Source organism: Sus scrofa, chromosome 1 (assembly GCF_000003025.6).
Source record: "Sus scrofa isolate TJ Tabasco breed Duroc chromosome 1, Sscrofa11.1, whole genome shotgun sequence".
NCBI lineage: Eukaryota > Metazoa > Chordata > Mammalia > Artiodactyla > Suidae > Sus > Sus scrofa.
In genome coordinates this window covers 159,273,882-159,287,755 of record NC_010443.5, presented here as the reverse complement: position 1 = coordinate 159,287,755, position 13,874 = coordinate 159,273,882, and the positions used below count along the sequence as shown (strand labels likewise).

The 13,874-nt window shown below is 35.4% G+C and overlaps 1 protein-coding gene across 10 annotated transcripts in view; it reads left to right on the top strand.

Moving 5' to 3' along the window:
- Positions 1-13,874, top strand: part of KIAA1468 (KIAA1468 ortholog) — a 109,725-nt gene that overhangs the window by 29,920 nt on the left and 65,931 nt on the right. For 5 of the 10 annotated variants that reach the window (XR_002346074.1, XM_021099741.1, XM_021099721.1 and 2 more), the window contains 6 exons: positions 6,974-7,177; positions 7,283-7,374; positions 8,322-8,615; positions 9,819-9,894; positions 11,641-11,736; positions 11,884-11,907. Coding sequence is in view for 7 of the 10 variants with exons in the window: in XM_021099741.1 (XP_020955400.1) it covers positions 6,974-7,177; positions 7,283-7,374; positions 8,322-8,615; positions 9,819-9,894; positions 11,641-11,736; positions 11,884-11,907 (786 nt within the window). In the remaining 3 variants the exon portion in view is untranslated. The remainder of the gene's footprint in view (positions 1-6,973; positions 7,178-7,282; positions 7,375-8,321; positions 8,616-9,818; positions 9,895-11,640; positions 11,737-11,883; positions 11,908-13,874) is intronic. The other 5 variants (XR_002346087.1, XR_002346082.1, XM_005654481.3 and 2 more) reach the window with 1 other exon arrangement.

The window sequence follows — 13,874 nt, the reverse complement described above, 5'->3', positions numbered from 1 at the left end:
GGCTGCTCCCGCGGTATATGGAGGTTCCCAGGCTAGGGATTGAATCGGAGCTGTAGCCACCGGCCTACGCCAGAGCCACAGCAACGCGGGATCCGAGCCACGTCTGCAACCTGCACCACAGCCCACGGTAACACTGGATCGTTAACCCACTGAGCAAGGCCAGGGATCCAACCTGCAACCTCATGGTTCCTAGTCGGATTCGTTAACCACTGCGCCACGACGGGAACTCCATAACACTAAACTTTTTATAACAGGAAATAAGGACGATTTCATATTGATGAAAATCAGCTTTTACTTTATGAAACAAGAAAAACGAAATTAAGCAAAACCCAAAGTAAATAGAAGAAAGGAAATAATAAAAATGAGAGTATAAATCAATGATAAAAGCAACAGAAAACAATAGAGAAAACCTAGTAAATAAAAAAAACTGGATTTTTGAGATTAATAAAAATAGTAAACCTCTAGCCTAACTGATTAGGAAAAAGAAATAAGATGCAAATTATCAAAATCTGGAATGAGTGAGGTTATATCACTATAGATTTTACTTATATTAAAAAGTTAAAATGGGAATGTTATGAGCATCTTTACTTGAAAGAAGACAGCTACCAAAGTTCACTCAAGAAGAAACAGATTTGAATAACTTTTTATTTATTAAATAAATTGAATTTGTACTTAAAAACCTTTCTACAAAGGAACTCTAGGTGTAGATGGTTTCACTTGTGAAATGCACCAGATATTAAGGAAGAAATAATACCACTTCTCCACAAATTTTTCTAGAAATTGAAGAGAAGGGACTACTTCCAAACTCATTCTCTTCCAGCATAATTCTGATATCAACATCTATCTATCAACAGATAGAAACATTGCAAGGAAAGAAAATTACAGACATGAATGCAGAATTTTTCGTTATAATATTTTACTATATGAAATCCAACAATGTAAAAAAGCTAATACATTATGATCAAATGATTTAATCCAAAGAGTGCAAGGTTGATTTAATAACCAAAAATCAGTAGTTGTAATTCACCATATTAAGAAAATTCTTTTTGGGGGTGGGAGTTTAGTGCTCCATCCATGGCAAATGGAAGTTCCCAGGCTAGGGACTGAATCAGAATTACGGCTGCCAGCCTACACTGCAGCCATAGCAACTCGGGATCCAAGCCACATCTGTGACCTACACTACAGTTCATGGCAATGTCAGATCACCGACCCACTGAGCGAGCCCAGGGATCGAACCCACATCCTCATGTATACTAGTTGGATTCGTTTTCACTGTGCCACAACAGGAACTCCAGAAAATTCTTTTTTTTTTTTTTTTTTTTTTTTTTTTTTTTGTCTTTTTGTCTTTATAGGGCTGCACCCGCAGCATATGGAGGTTCCCAGGCTAGGGGTCTAATCGGAGCTGTTGCTACTGGCCTTCACCAGAGCCACAGCAACCCCAGATCCAAATTGCATCTGCAACCTACACCACATCTCATGGCAACGCGGGATCCTCAACCCAATGAGCAAGGCCAGGGATTGAACCCTCAACCTCATGGTTGCTAGTTGGATTTGTTAACTACTGAGCCACGATGGGAACCCCAGAAAATTCTTAAAAGAGAAAAAAATCATGTGATCACCTCAGAAGATAACATTTGACTTAATTAAACATGCATTTCCCATAAAATAAAGGACTTAGAAATTGAGAGGAATTTCCTCAGTCTCATAAAAGGCATTTATAGACAAGCTGTCACTAAAATCATTCTTAATGATAAAAGGAATAAAACAAGGATATCTGTGCTCACTACTTCTACTGAACATCATACTGAAGTTGCTATCCAATACAAGGCAAGAAAAAGAAATAAAAGATACATATTTTGGAAATGAAGCAACAAAACTCCAAATTCAACTGATGACATGATCGTATATGTAGAAAATTCTATAGACTATCTAAAAAAGATACTATAAAAAAAGTTGTGGGATACAAGATCAATTAAAAATATGAATTGTTTTTCTATGTGTTAGCAACCACTAGAAATTGAAATTTTAAAGATACCATTTACAAAAGCATCAAAAAATGGGAAGTACTTAGGGATCAATCTGATAAAGGATTATACACTGGAAACTATTGTGCACTCCAAGAGGAAGTAAAGAAGACAGAGGAAGTAAAGAAGACATAAATGAAGAGATACATATCTTCTCATAGATCAAATTGACTGTCAAAATGTCAGTTTGCCCAAAATGATTTGTATTTTCAGTGCAATCCAAATCAAAATCTCACCAACATTTTTTAGAGATTATTAATTTACTCTAAAGTTCATATGGAAATGGAAATAACATAGTATAGCCAAATAACTTTAATAAAGAAGAATGAAATTGGGGGACTTAAACTACCTGATTTCAAGATATTGTGGTTAAGACAGTGGTCTTATTGACATAAAGATAGACAAATAGATCAGTGGAACATAATAGAGGGTTAAGAGATTAATTTATCCTTAGATGATCTTTCGATGTTTGACAACATGCAAAATAAATTCCATTCAGAAAAGATAGTTGTTTTTTTTTACAGTTGGTGCTAAAACATGTTGCTATCCATGTACCCCCCCCCCCAAATGAACTTCAAACCATCCTCACACCAGGGAGGTTCAAATAGATCATAGATGTAAATATAAATTCTAAAACCATAAGACCTCTAAAAGAAAACATAGCAATCATTCATTGCAACCTTGGAAGGTAGGCAAAGATTTCTTATATAGGACAACAAAAGTACAATGTTCTTCCCCAGATTTGTTCTAATCGAATTAATAAATTCTGCTCTTTGAAAGCGACTCTAATCAAATAGAAAAGTAAGCCAGAGATCAAGTGAAATATTTGCAAGAAACAAATCTGAAAAAATACTTACATCCAGAATATTTAAAGAACTCTCTAAACTGAGTAATAATTTTTTTAAAGAATGGACAGGAGTTCCTGTTGTGGCTCAGCTGGTTAAGGACTCAACTTTGTCTCTCTGGGGATGCTGGTTTGACCCCTGGACTCACTCAGTGGGTTAAGGATACAGCGTTACCAGATCCAGTGTTGCCATGGCTGTGGTGTACGCCTCAGCTACAGCTCCGATTCAGCTCCTAGGCCAGGAACTTCCATATGCTGCAGGTGCAAATATAAAAAAAGAAAAAATGGACAAAAAATTTAAAGAGATATTCCCACAAAGAACATATATGGATAGCAAATAAGCACATGAAAAGGATGCCTAGCATCTTTAGTCATTAGGGAAATGCTAATTAAGTCACAGCCAGATACCACAGCACACTTACTAGAATGTCCAACAGATTATACCAAGTCTTGGCAAAGATATGGAGTAATAGAAGTCTCATCATTGCTGGTGGGAATGCAAAATGATATAGTCACCTTATAATACTTTTTGGCAAATTTCTTTAAAAAGTTAAAACTTTACAATCTAAGAGAAATGAAAGCTTATGTCCATTAAAAGACTCCTACACAATGGTCAAAGCAGTTTTTATAATAGCTAAAAAACCTGGGAAACCATCCACATATCCAAGAGTAGGTGGTTGAATAAAAATTTTTAATATATCCTTACAGTGGAATACTACTCAGCAGTAAAAACAAATGAACTACTGACAAAACAACATAGGTCAGTCTGAAAATTATTAATCTAAGTGAAAAAAAAAACGGACAAATAGAGAGTACTTACTGTATACTTCCATCTGTATAAAATTCTAAGAAATGTAAACTATTGTACAATGCCAGGAAACAAATCAGTATTTGCCTAGGAACAAGGGAGATAGGAGGGAAGGATTACAAAGGGGCCAAGAAAACTTTTGGGAGTGAACAAGTTTATTTTCTTTTATTTTTTCTGTCTTTTTGCCTTTTCTAGAGCTGCTCCCTCAGCATATGGAGGTTCCCAGGCTAGGGGTCTAATCGGAGCTGTAGCTGCTGGCCTACGCCAGAGCCACAGCAACTTGGGATCCAAGCCATGTCTGCAATCTACACCACAGCTCACGGCAACGCCAGATCCTTAACCCACTGAGCAAGGCCAGGGATTTAACCCGCAACCTCATGGATCCTAGTCAGATTAGTTAACCACTGAGCCACAATGGGAACTCCAATTCATTTTCTTGATTTTGGCGATGTATTCAGAGGTGTACACAGATGGCACAACTTAGCAGATTACACATTTTAAATTATCTTGTGGATTCATTTAAACTGTACAGCTTATTATGTATTAATTATATACCTCAGTAAAGCTGTTTTCCACAAAAGGCAGTGAAAGTGCTCATTAATAACCTGTTCTTTAACTATTAAGCAACATTAGTGCTAATTGTAACTGACCTATAACCAGTGTTACCCAGAGGCCTCATTCCTCTCATGGTTAGTCTCTGGCCAAAATGTAAGACTTTTTACCATATTTTATTTTTGCTCATATACCTGATTTTATTCTCTTAATGACATTTATCATTACTTGAAATTATCTTTTATCTCACTGACTAGACCTAAGCTCCTTGAGGCTAAAAGTATCTCTTGTTCATCTCTAAATCTGCATAACACTATATTTAGTAACATATATATTTAGTAACACTCTAAATATGTATGTGTATTACACATAAATATATATGTATATTTGGCTACACAGTGGCATGTGAAAATTCCCAGGCCAGAGATCAAACCTGAGCCATGGGCTGAGTCCTCAATCACTGGGCCACCAGGGAACTCCCACTCAATAAATATTTATTGATCGTTTTCTCATATTTTTATCTGCATACAATCACTGTCTTATTGTTCTTTTCTTCCCTCCTGACAGTTCTTTCTTTTATGGTTTTTACTTCCTATCCTTTTTATCTATTACGCTATTTGAAAAAAAATTTTATCATAAATAAACATTCTATATTTTCAACTTCTCTTAGAATATTCTTTTTGCCTTAAATAAAACTTGTCTCCTCACTGAGGACCTTATTTTGCCTATTTTCCCAGTACTGGATTAATGGCCCATCACACATGCTAATACCAGAAGCTCCCTGGCTCCCAGAAACATTGCTCTACACGCCACTGAAGAAAGTTCCCAAGTTCCCACTGCCACGTTCTGAATTTTGTCACTGTCTTGCTCCCACTACATCTGCTTTTTCATTTTAATATCTCCATTTTCCTGATCTCTCCCTATTTTTGGGGGGGGGGTGTCATACCCACAGCATATAGAAGTTCCCAGGCTAGGGGTCAAATCGGAGCTACAGCTGCCGGCCTAAGCCGCAGCCACAGATCCAAGCCGTGTCTGCAACCTACACCACAGCTCAAGGCAACACTGGATCCTTAACCCACTGAGTGAGGCCCAGGGGTCGGACCTGCATCCTCACGGATGCTAGTCAGATTCGTTACCCCTGAGCCACGACAGAACTCCTCTCCCTGTTTTTTCCACATCAGTCATCTTTCCTGCCTCCTGCTTTAACTCCTTTTCTCTGAAATAATTAGTGCGGAGTTCCCGTCGTGGCGCAGTGGTTAATGAATCCGACTAGGAACCATGAGGTTGCGGGTTCGGTCCCTGCCCTTGCTCAGTGGGTTAACGATCCGTTGTTGCCGTGAGCTGTGGTGTAGGTTGCAGATGCGGCTCGGATCCTGCGTTGCTGTGGCTCTGGTGTAGGCCAGTGGCTACAGCTCCGATTGGACCCCTAGCCTGGGAACCTCCATATGCCGCGGGAGCGGCCCAAGAAATAGCAAAAAGACAAAAAAAATAAAATAAAAAAAAATGAAATAATTAGTGCCCCTATCCTCTCATTTTCATGTGCCTTGTAAATATTGAAATCTTTCCTAACCCCTCCACCTTAAGACAGCAGTGACTCCTTTCTCTAAATTATTGACAATTCTTCAATCATAATACTTATAATTCTTTAGATTCTGCTTTCTTCTCTATGTCATTACTCTTTAACTCTGAAAGCCCCTGAATAGTTACAATATTTTATCCCTGGTTCTAGCACATGGGGGATAAATATTGGATAAATACAGGTGGGTAAATGCACATTTGAATCCTATGTATAATATTCACTTAATATTTTTTAAAAAGTCAAGCATTGTGTTAAGGCTTCAAAAACCCTAAGAGGTAAGTATTATACTCATTTTACAGATGACCCATGTTAAGTTCTAAATTAATTTATCTAGGCAGATATTGTAATATGTGTATAGAGACAGATATGATTTTTTTATTGGGTCTGATTTTCTCCAAAGCCCACACTTTTAATACCTATTTTATATCTGCCTCAGATTAACCTTCAGCTATTCTCAATTATTATTAATCTTTAAAGTAGTAAGAGTATCACATTCAGAACATTCAAATGAATATGCCATAGTTTCTCAAAGAGAGTTTCACACATAAATTATATGATATCAAATTAGTACTAAATTCTAATGTATTAGAGGAAGAAAATGGTAAGACAGTGTTTTGCACATGATTGATGACTCTGGAACTTTATAGAGCTTTTCAAAAAATCTTTGCCCATAGAATGCTTGAGATTCTACGCCTTTTCATAATTTAATATTAAAATTGTATTAGATTGAATTCAAGAGAGTGTTTGATATACAACAAATCGATGATGAATAGCTATTTGGATTGCCAGAGCAGTTTGAATAATATAATTAGATTCAAACAGCTACAGCAGGAAGGCAAGCAGATTAAATAGCTTGCTTACATACTAGAGATTACACCAATACATATATTTTGGAATAATAAAGAGGAAGAACAAAATTAATGTATTAAATTAGTTTGCATGTAAATAGTAAATACAACTTATGAACTAAGACTTTCTTAATATCAAGAAACTTCACATGGAAGATGTAAAGTAAGTTTAGGAATGACTCATATGGAACATACTTTGACATTACAACAAAATTATGATTATGTTGAGTTTTCAAGATAGGAAAAAATAAATCTCAAAAATGTGAGATAAAACTTTTTTAAAAAATGTTTTCAATATTATTGTTTCCTATCTTATAGGACTTTGAATTATGGGATGATGTGGGATTAAACATTCCAAAACCTCCAGACTTACTTCAGCTCTACCGAGATTTTGGAAATCACCAAGTGACTGGGAAAGATCTTGTGGATGTGGCCAGTGGTGTAGAAGAAGATGAATTAGAGGCTCTTACTCCAATTTTAAGCAATCTCCCTCCAACCCTTGAAGCGCCTCAGACTGTAGAGGTGAGGAATTAACTAAGTAGTCGAGTATGCAAAAGAAGTATTTAAGCTATGTAAAAGCATACTATGAGATCTTGAGTTTCTGTTTTTCTCCCATTTTGATTTTAGAATTCCTTGCTAGTGCAGAAATTAGAAGATAAAATTAGTTTATTAAATAGTGAAAAGTGGTCTTTGATGGAGCAAATCAGAAGACTTGAAAGGTTAGTACTTAATCATCATTTCTAATAAAACAAAATTTTTAAGGAAATTGGCGGAAGATATATGTAGAATAACATTCCAATTGTAAGACATAATTTTTCATATCCTGTGATATGAAAAAACATCTTGTCATTTCTTATATTCTAATGTCCTTTGGGAAAAAAATCTTGTCATCACTTATATACTAGTGTACTTTTTTCTAAAAAAAAGTCAATAAATCAGTGTAATAATCATAGTCAGTTATGTCTTAGAACCAAGGACTAAGATATTTTCACTTTTGTCAAGTTGTGTCAGTAGTAATAAAGTAACTTCTTCACATTAGTGTTATATATATTTCCCATTCATTATTTCCTTTAACTCTTATAATAATTCTGTGGGTTAGACGGAATTATCCCCATTTTGCCACTGAAGAAAGTTTATTGGAGTTCCCGTCGTGGCGCAGTGGTTAACGAATCCGACTAGGAACCATGAGGTTGCTCGTTCGGTCCCTGCCCTTGCTCAGTGGGTTAAGGATCTGGCGTTGCCGTGAGCTGTGGTGTAGGTCGCAGACGCGGCTCGGATCCCGAGTTGCTGTGGCTCTGGCATAGGCTGGCAGCTACAGCTCCAATTCGACCCCTAGCCTGGGAACCTCCATATGCCATGGGAGCGGCCCAAGAAATAGCAAAAAGACCCCCCCCCCCAAAAAAAAAAGAAAGAAAGTTAAGTTTATAACTTTCTTATAAAGCAGGGTTTATAAAACCATGTTTATGCTTTGTAAGAGTTTCTAGCTACACTTCTAGGTATATGAAGCATTGGTGTATATGGCACAGAAAAGATTAATCAGTTGCCGAATCATTTTCTATTAATATGTTATACTTTTAAAGCATTAAACCCATTATGAAGCTTACGCTATTGCCAAAGTTTTAAAAAAATACAGTTATTCTCTAATAATTTCTCTTTCTTTCCACAGTGAAATGGACTTCCTCAAAAATGAACACTTTGCCAACCCAGTAGTTTGTGATTCTGTTCAGCCTTCTTTGGAGCAGTCTCCCCACAAAGACTCTGAAGACAGTGGACAGAATTCAGTTCTAAATAGTTCAGACAAGGGAGAAAACAAGGATATCCATCTTTCAAAATCAGATGAAGTTGACTCCACTATTCCTAAAGAAAATGTCCCCAACTCTTTCCCCAGGAGAGAAAGAGAAGGAATGCCATCTTCTTCTCCATCAAATAAAAGCACAGTCCATTTTGATAAACCCAATAGGTTAGTAAGCATCCTGTCTTTTGAAAGGCATCATTTTGCTGTTTAGTATATTGGCAAACCAGAAGAGTTTCAGAATGACAGGAGATGAAGCTGGGAAATTAAGCAAAGACTGAGTCATACAAGCCATGTTAATTCATTTCAGAGAGCTGGTACATAATGATATCTACATTTTAGAAAGAGTCCTCTAGGGTAGAGGTAATTGGAAGGTAGCAAGACTGGAAGAAGAGAGACTTAGGGTATCTATTGGAAGAATCCAAGTAAGAAGCGATTGAATTTCCTTTTTTGGAAAGAAGTGGATAGATTTGCAAGATAGAAGGTAAAAGAATTGATTGGGTTGGGGCAGTAGGGAAGGATAAAATATGATTGCACTTTCTAGCTTGGGCAGTTGGATGCATTATAGCCTCCTCTGCTGAAACAGTATGGGAAGGGGAACATAAATGGACAAACAGGCTCAAGTTCTGCCATACTAACTCCAGAATCATAGAATTTACTAAGGGTCATCTTGTGGTGTATGCTAAACAACCTCTACTATGTAACTTCTAGTGTAAGCCCTTTTCTTTGTAGACTGAGCACATAAAGTACAATTCATAGTTAAAATATCATGAATTCTATTACATAGAGACCGATGTTTAGATATATAAATGTTTTAACCTCATTTATTAAACATAAATAGGCTAATATTTTCAATTACAAAAATTATTTTCTTTAAAATATACCACGAATGCTGAATGAGCCTTTACTTCATTTATCTTTAATTTTTAATTCTTTTATATGGATTAAGGATTATCATTATCATTATATAGAACTTATATACTTCCCAGCAACATACCAGGTCAGCCTTTGTATCCACTATATGCCTTTCTGGGATGGTAGAGAATTACAGAGGAAAAAAATTTTTCAAGTTTTGCAAACACCTTCTATGGTCACTGACCTGCCGTACCACTTCAGGTTTAATCCACTAACATTTACAAGTCATTCATTCACATAACCTCAGGCCCTTTTAGGATCAGCTACTGCTGGTTTCTTTTCCCCTGTATAATTCTCCAGTGAAGTGACCTTTAAGTCATTTGTGACTAAGAAATTCCCACAAGATTCACACAGGAATCACAAGAATGTGAATTATAACATGCAGCTTACTTTCTACTTAAATGCCAGTGGTAACTCTTTGGTATTGTCCCATTTTCATTGAATATTTTCTTCCAGGAAGTTGTCTCCTGCTTTCCATCAAGCACTACTCTCTTTCTGTCGAATGTCAGCAGATAGTCGTTTAGGATCAGAGGTAAATTATACCAGATTCTTACAACATTCTTAAAACATTTAGTTTTTCTTCTTAGCATCTTACCTCCCAAAAATTGTGATAAGACTCTTGTTTCAAGTACAAATATATTATTTAAAATAACACTTGGAGTTCTCTTGTGGCACAGGGAGTTAAGGATCTGGCATTGTCGCTGCAGCGGATTGTGTCACTGCTATGGTACAGGTCTGAGCTCTGGTACAGGTCTGAGCTCTGGCTTGGGAACTTCCACGGTCGCAGATGCAATAAATATATAAATAAATAAATAAATAGGAGTTCCTGTTGTGGCTCAGTGGTTAACAAACCAGACTAATATCCATGAGGACGCGGGCTCGGGCTCGATCCCTGGCCTCCCTCGGGGTTAAGGATCCCGTGTTGCCGTGCGCTGTCCGAGTAGGTCACAGATGCAGATCGGATCCTGAGTCGCTGTGGCTGTGGGCCAGCAGCTCTAGGTCCGATATGACCCCTAGCCTGGGAACCTCCACATGCTGCAGGTGCAGCCCTAAAAAACCAAAAGATAAATAAATAAATGAAGCTCAAGAAATAGTTCTTAAAACTTTAAAGGAAAGTAGTTGATTATTTCTGTCTTTGGATGAAAGCTTTGCTTCATGTTTAAATGACCTTTTTTCAGTCTAGTTTTAATTTGTTTTGTCTACTGACATATGGTTATATACCTCTGTATGGTATAATTCAGAAAACCAATTCAAGTGTACATATTGTTTATAATTTTAGTTATTTTTAGATTACACCTTTTTTATTTTTATTTATTTTAATTTAATTTAGGTTTTTTTTTTTTTTTTTTTTTTTTTTTTTTTGCTTTTTAGGGCCACCCTCACAGCATATGAAAGTTCCCAGGCTAGGAATTGAATTGGAACTACAGCTGCCAGCCTACTCCACAGCCACAGCAACACCAGATCCAAGCCAAGTCTGCGACCTACACCACAGCTCACAGCAACTCTGGCTCCTTTAACCACTAAGCGAGGCCAGGGATCAAACCTGTATCCTCATGGTTCCTGGTAGGATTCTTCTCTGCTGCTCCATATTGGGAACTCCTACTCCATTTTTTAATTTCATTAGGATTGATTGATTGTCTTTGGTTGCAGAGTTAGCTCAGATTTGTTTTTTTCAGTCCTTTGTAATTGTTGGTGCAGGCTTATCTTTTGTTGGTGCAGGGTATTTTATCTTTTTCTCCTATCTTTATACTCACTCCTCCCTTTCTAGCTATTTTAGTTGATTCTACTTGACCTTGCCTGGGCTTTTGTCCCACAATGTCATTAAGATTATGAAAGAGCTGGAGGAGAGTTGAGATGCAGTCTGTCAATCCTCATTGCAAGACTGGGTCAGCCTCCTTGGACCTCCTTCCTGATAAAAGCTACTCTTTCATCTTAGGCAAAGATTGTAGCTTTATGGGCACCTTTTCCCCAAGAACAAAATTAAAAACCATTGAAGTTCCCCCAGTCCTGTGTTATCCTTATTTGTTCCCAGAACTGAAGCCTGGTAAGCCTCCATTTTCTTCACCCTTGCTTCTTACTGGTGCTTTAAAATCCATTTCTAGTCTACAAAATAATGGTCCTATTTGGGTTCACAGTTGTTTTTGTTATCATTATGATAAATTGAGATTTTGGGTGTGTCTTTGGAACAGAGGTAACAGGTTCTAAAACATGAACTTTAAATATCATCATGCACAGAAGTTCTCCAGTGCCATCATTTATTAATTCTTTGGTTTTCTAGGTGTCTCGGATTGCAGACAGCGAGAAAAGCGTTATGTTAATGCTGGGGCGCTGCCTGCCACACATTGTTCCTAATGTGCTGTTGGCAAAGAGAGAGGTGAGACACATAAAAGTGTTTTAATCCCAGTAATCTCATCATGTTGTCCATTTTTTGTCATTTTGAAGTTTAGTGTTATATTTTTATTTTGTTAAAGTCTATTACTTGCAATCATATTCTTACTTTTGTGCATGCATCTACTCCTAGAGAATGGTTTTACACCTCTGTCAGGTGAGTTCAGTAAAACTGCATGGTATTCATGTTTTCCAGTTTTGCTTAAAGCATCATTAGCTTCTGCAACACTAGCTATTACTGTAGGTCCATTTATGTGCCATGAACACTGTCCGTTTTTCACTCTACCAGTTAATTTATTTTATCTCTGCTCTTGATACAATATATGTGATTTGTCTACAGAAATAGACATTATTTATATTGAAAATTAACAGGGACTAATAATGTAACTATTCTTAAATGTATGTGTAGTTACATATTATTAATGTTAGTTTTATTGTATTTGGCAGTAATTATCTTATGTTGATAGGATAGTTATGATACTATCTACAATAACTTTTGAAAGTAGCTCTTTTGTTTTTCTTGTAGCTAACCTGTTATTAACAGATGCTTTAAATGTCTAAAATAGAGTAGCATGTTCATTTTAGTATACATTGCCTGTGTTATGAGCCATAAATACTGTAGAAAGTTGATTTTAGCCAGTAAAAGATTAATGAAGTTACCTGTAATCTCATTTAAATGACAGTGAATGATTTATTTACAAACTCTTTATTTGAATTACTCAATTTATGAAATCAATTTTCAGTTCACAAATTTTTTTAAAATGGGTTAAGAATATTTTAGAATGTCTTAAAAATTTCTTTTGTTATCATCTTAATATTTACCACTGGTCTTAATCATAATTCACAGGACCTACAGTATAATAGGTACACAATGCATTGGCAAAATCCATATAGAGCTTATCCTTAATTATCTGTTTAGCACAAGAAATTTGTACTGATCCTCAAGAAAACTTGTATGTAGAGCTTTAAAATTTTTTATACCTATAGGTATTTTTAATTTAAAAAAGATGAACATGACTGTTTTCTTACTGATAGCTTTATTTTGCCTAATATTTTAAAATAGTTGTGAGATATGAATAAGTATGGAAATGTTTCTATGTCTTGAAGGATCAGTGTCCAATTTCAGATTGTTTTGCAGTTCTGCCTGGCAGAATGGTGTTTGAGCTTCTTTTCCTTTTTCAGCTTGTAATATAATCTATGCAATGCATTAATGTTTGCATCCCTTTTACTGTGTTTCCTTAATATAATATTTAAAATATAAGAGAAACCTAATTGTTATGATTTCCCTTTTTTAATCATAAAAAACTCTACCACTAAAATCTGATTGTACTGCATGAAGTATTTATAAATTTGCATCATCAGTAATCAGATATATATATAAATATATATGAGAACATATATTTATATATACACGTATATATTATTTGTGGTATGATGTTTACTTTTCTGGCTGATTTTAAGTTTTTTATACTTAAAAATATGTATATACTTATAATTTCATGAAGAGTTGATCATTTATCTTTGTTTACTTAATTATCTGTACTTTATTCTGTTTTACCAGAAAATTTACCATTAATAATATACCAAAGTTGTATTCCCTCAAAATTAAATTGGCAAATAATAAAGTATATCTTGCTTTTCTTTGAAACTAATTCCAGGGCTTTTTTAAAAGACAAAACTTTCATTTGATTTCATCCTTTGATATGAGATTACTTTTATTTAATATTTTATTTACTTTAGTCCTTAAATCTGTATTTTTAAAAAGGTCATATGATGGAAGGATTCATATTTTTATTTTTCCTCAGTTTTTATATATTCTCTTATCAGTATAAGCCTTTTTATTAATATGTTAATATAATGAAAATGTCCCTTAGTAAACTGATTGATCATAGCGATATCCTAGATAATTAAAAAAATAAAACATTAAAAACAGGTTTTAGGGGTTTGATTAAATAATACAATCACATAATTCAACGTCTTTTAAGTTTAAAAAAATGTACAACAAAAACTCAACTCCTATTCCTGTGCTACACCCCATCTCATGTGTAATCAGTTTTATTAGCTTCTACTACTGTATTCTTTCAAGTCCTTTGTCCATTTTTAATTGGATTGTTTGTATTTGAA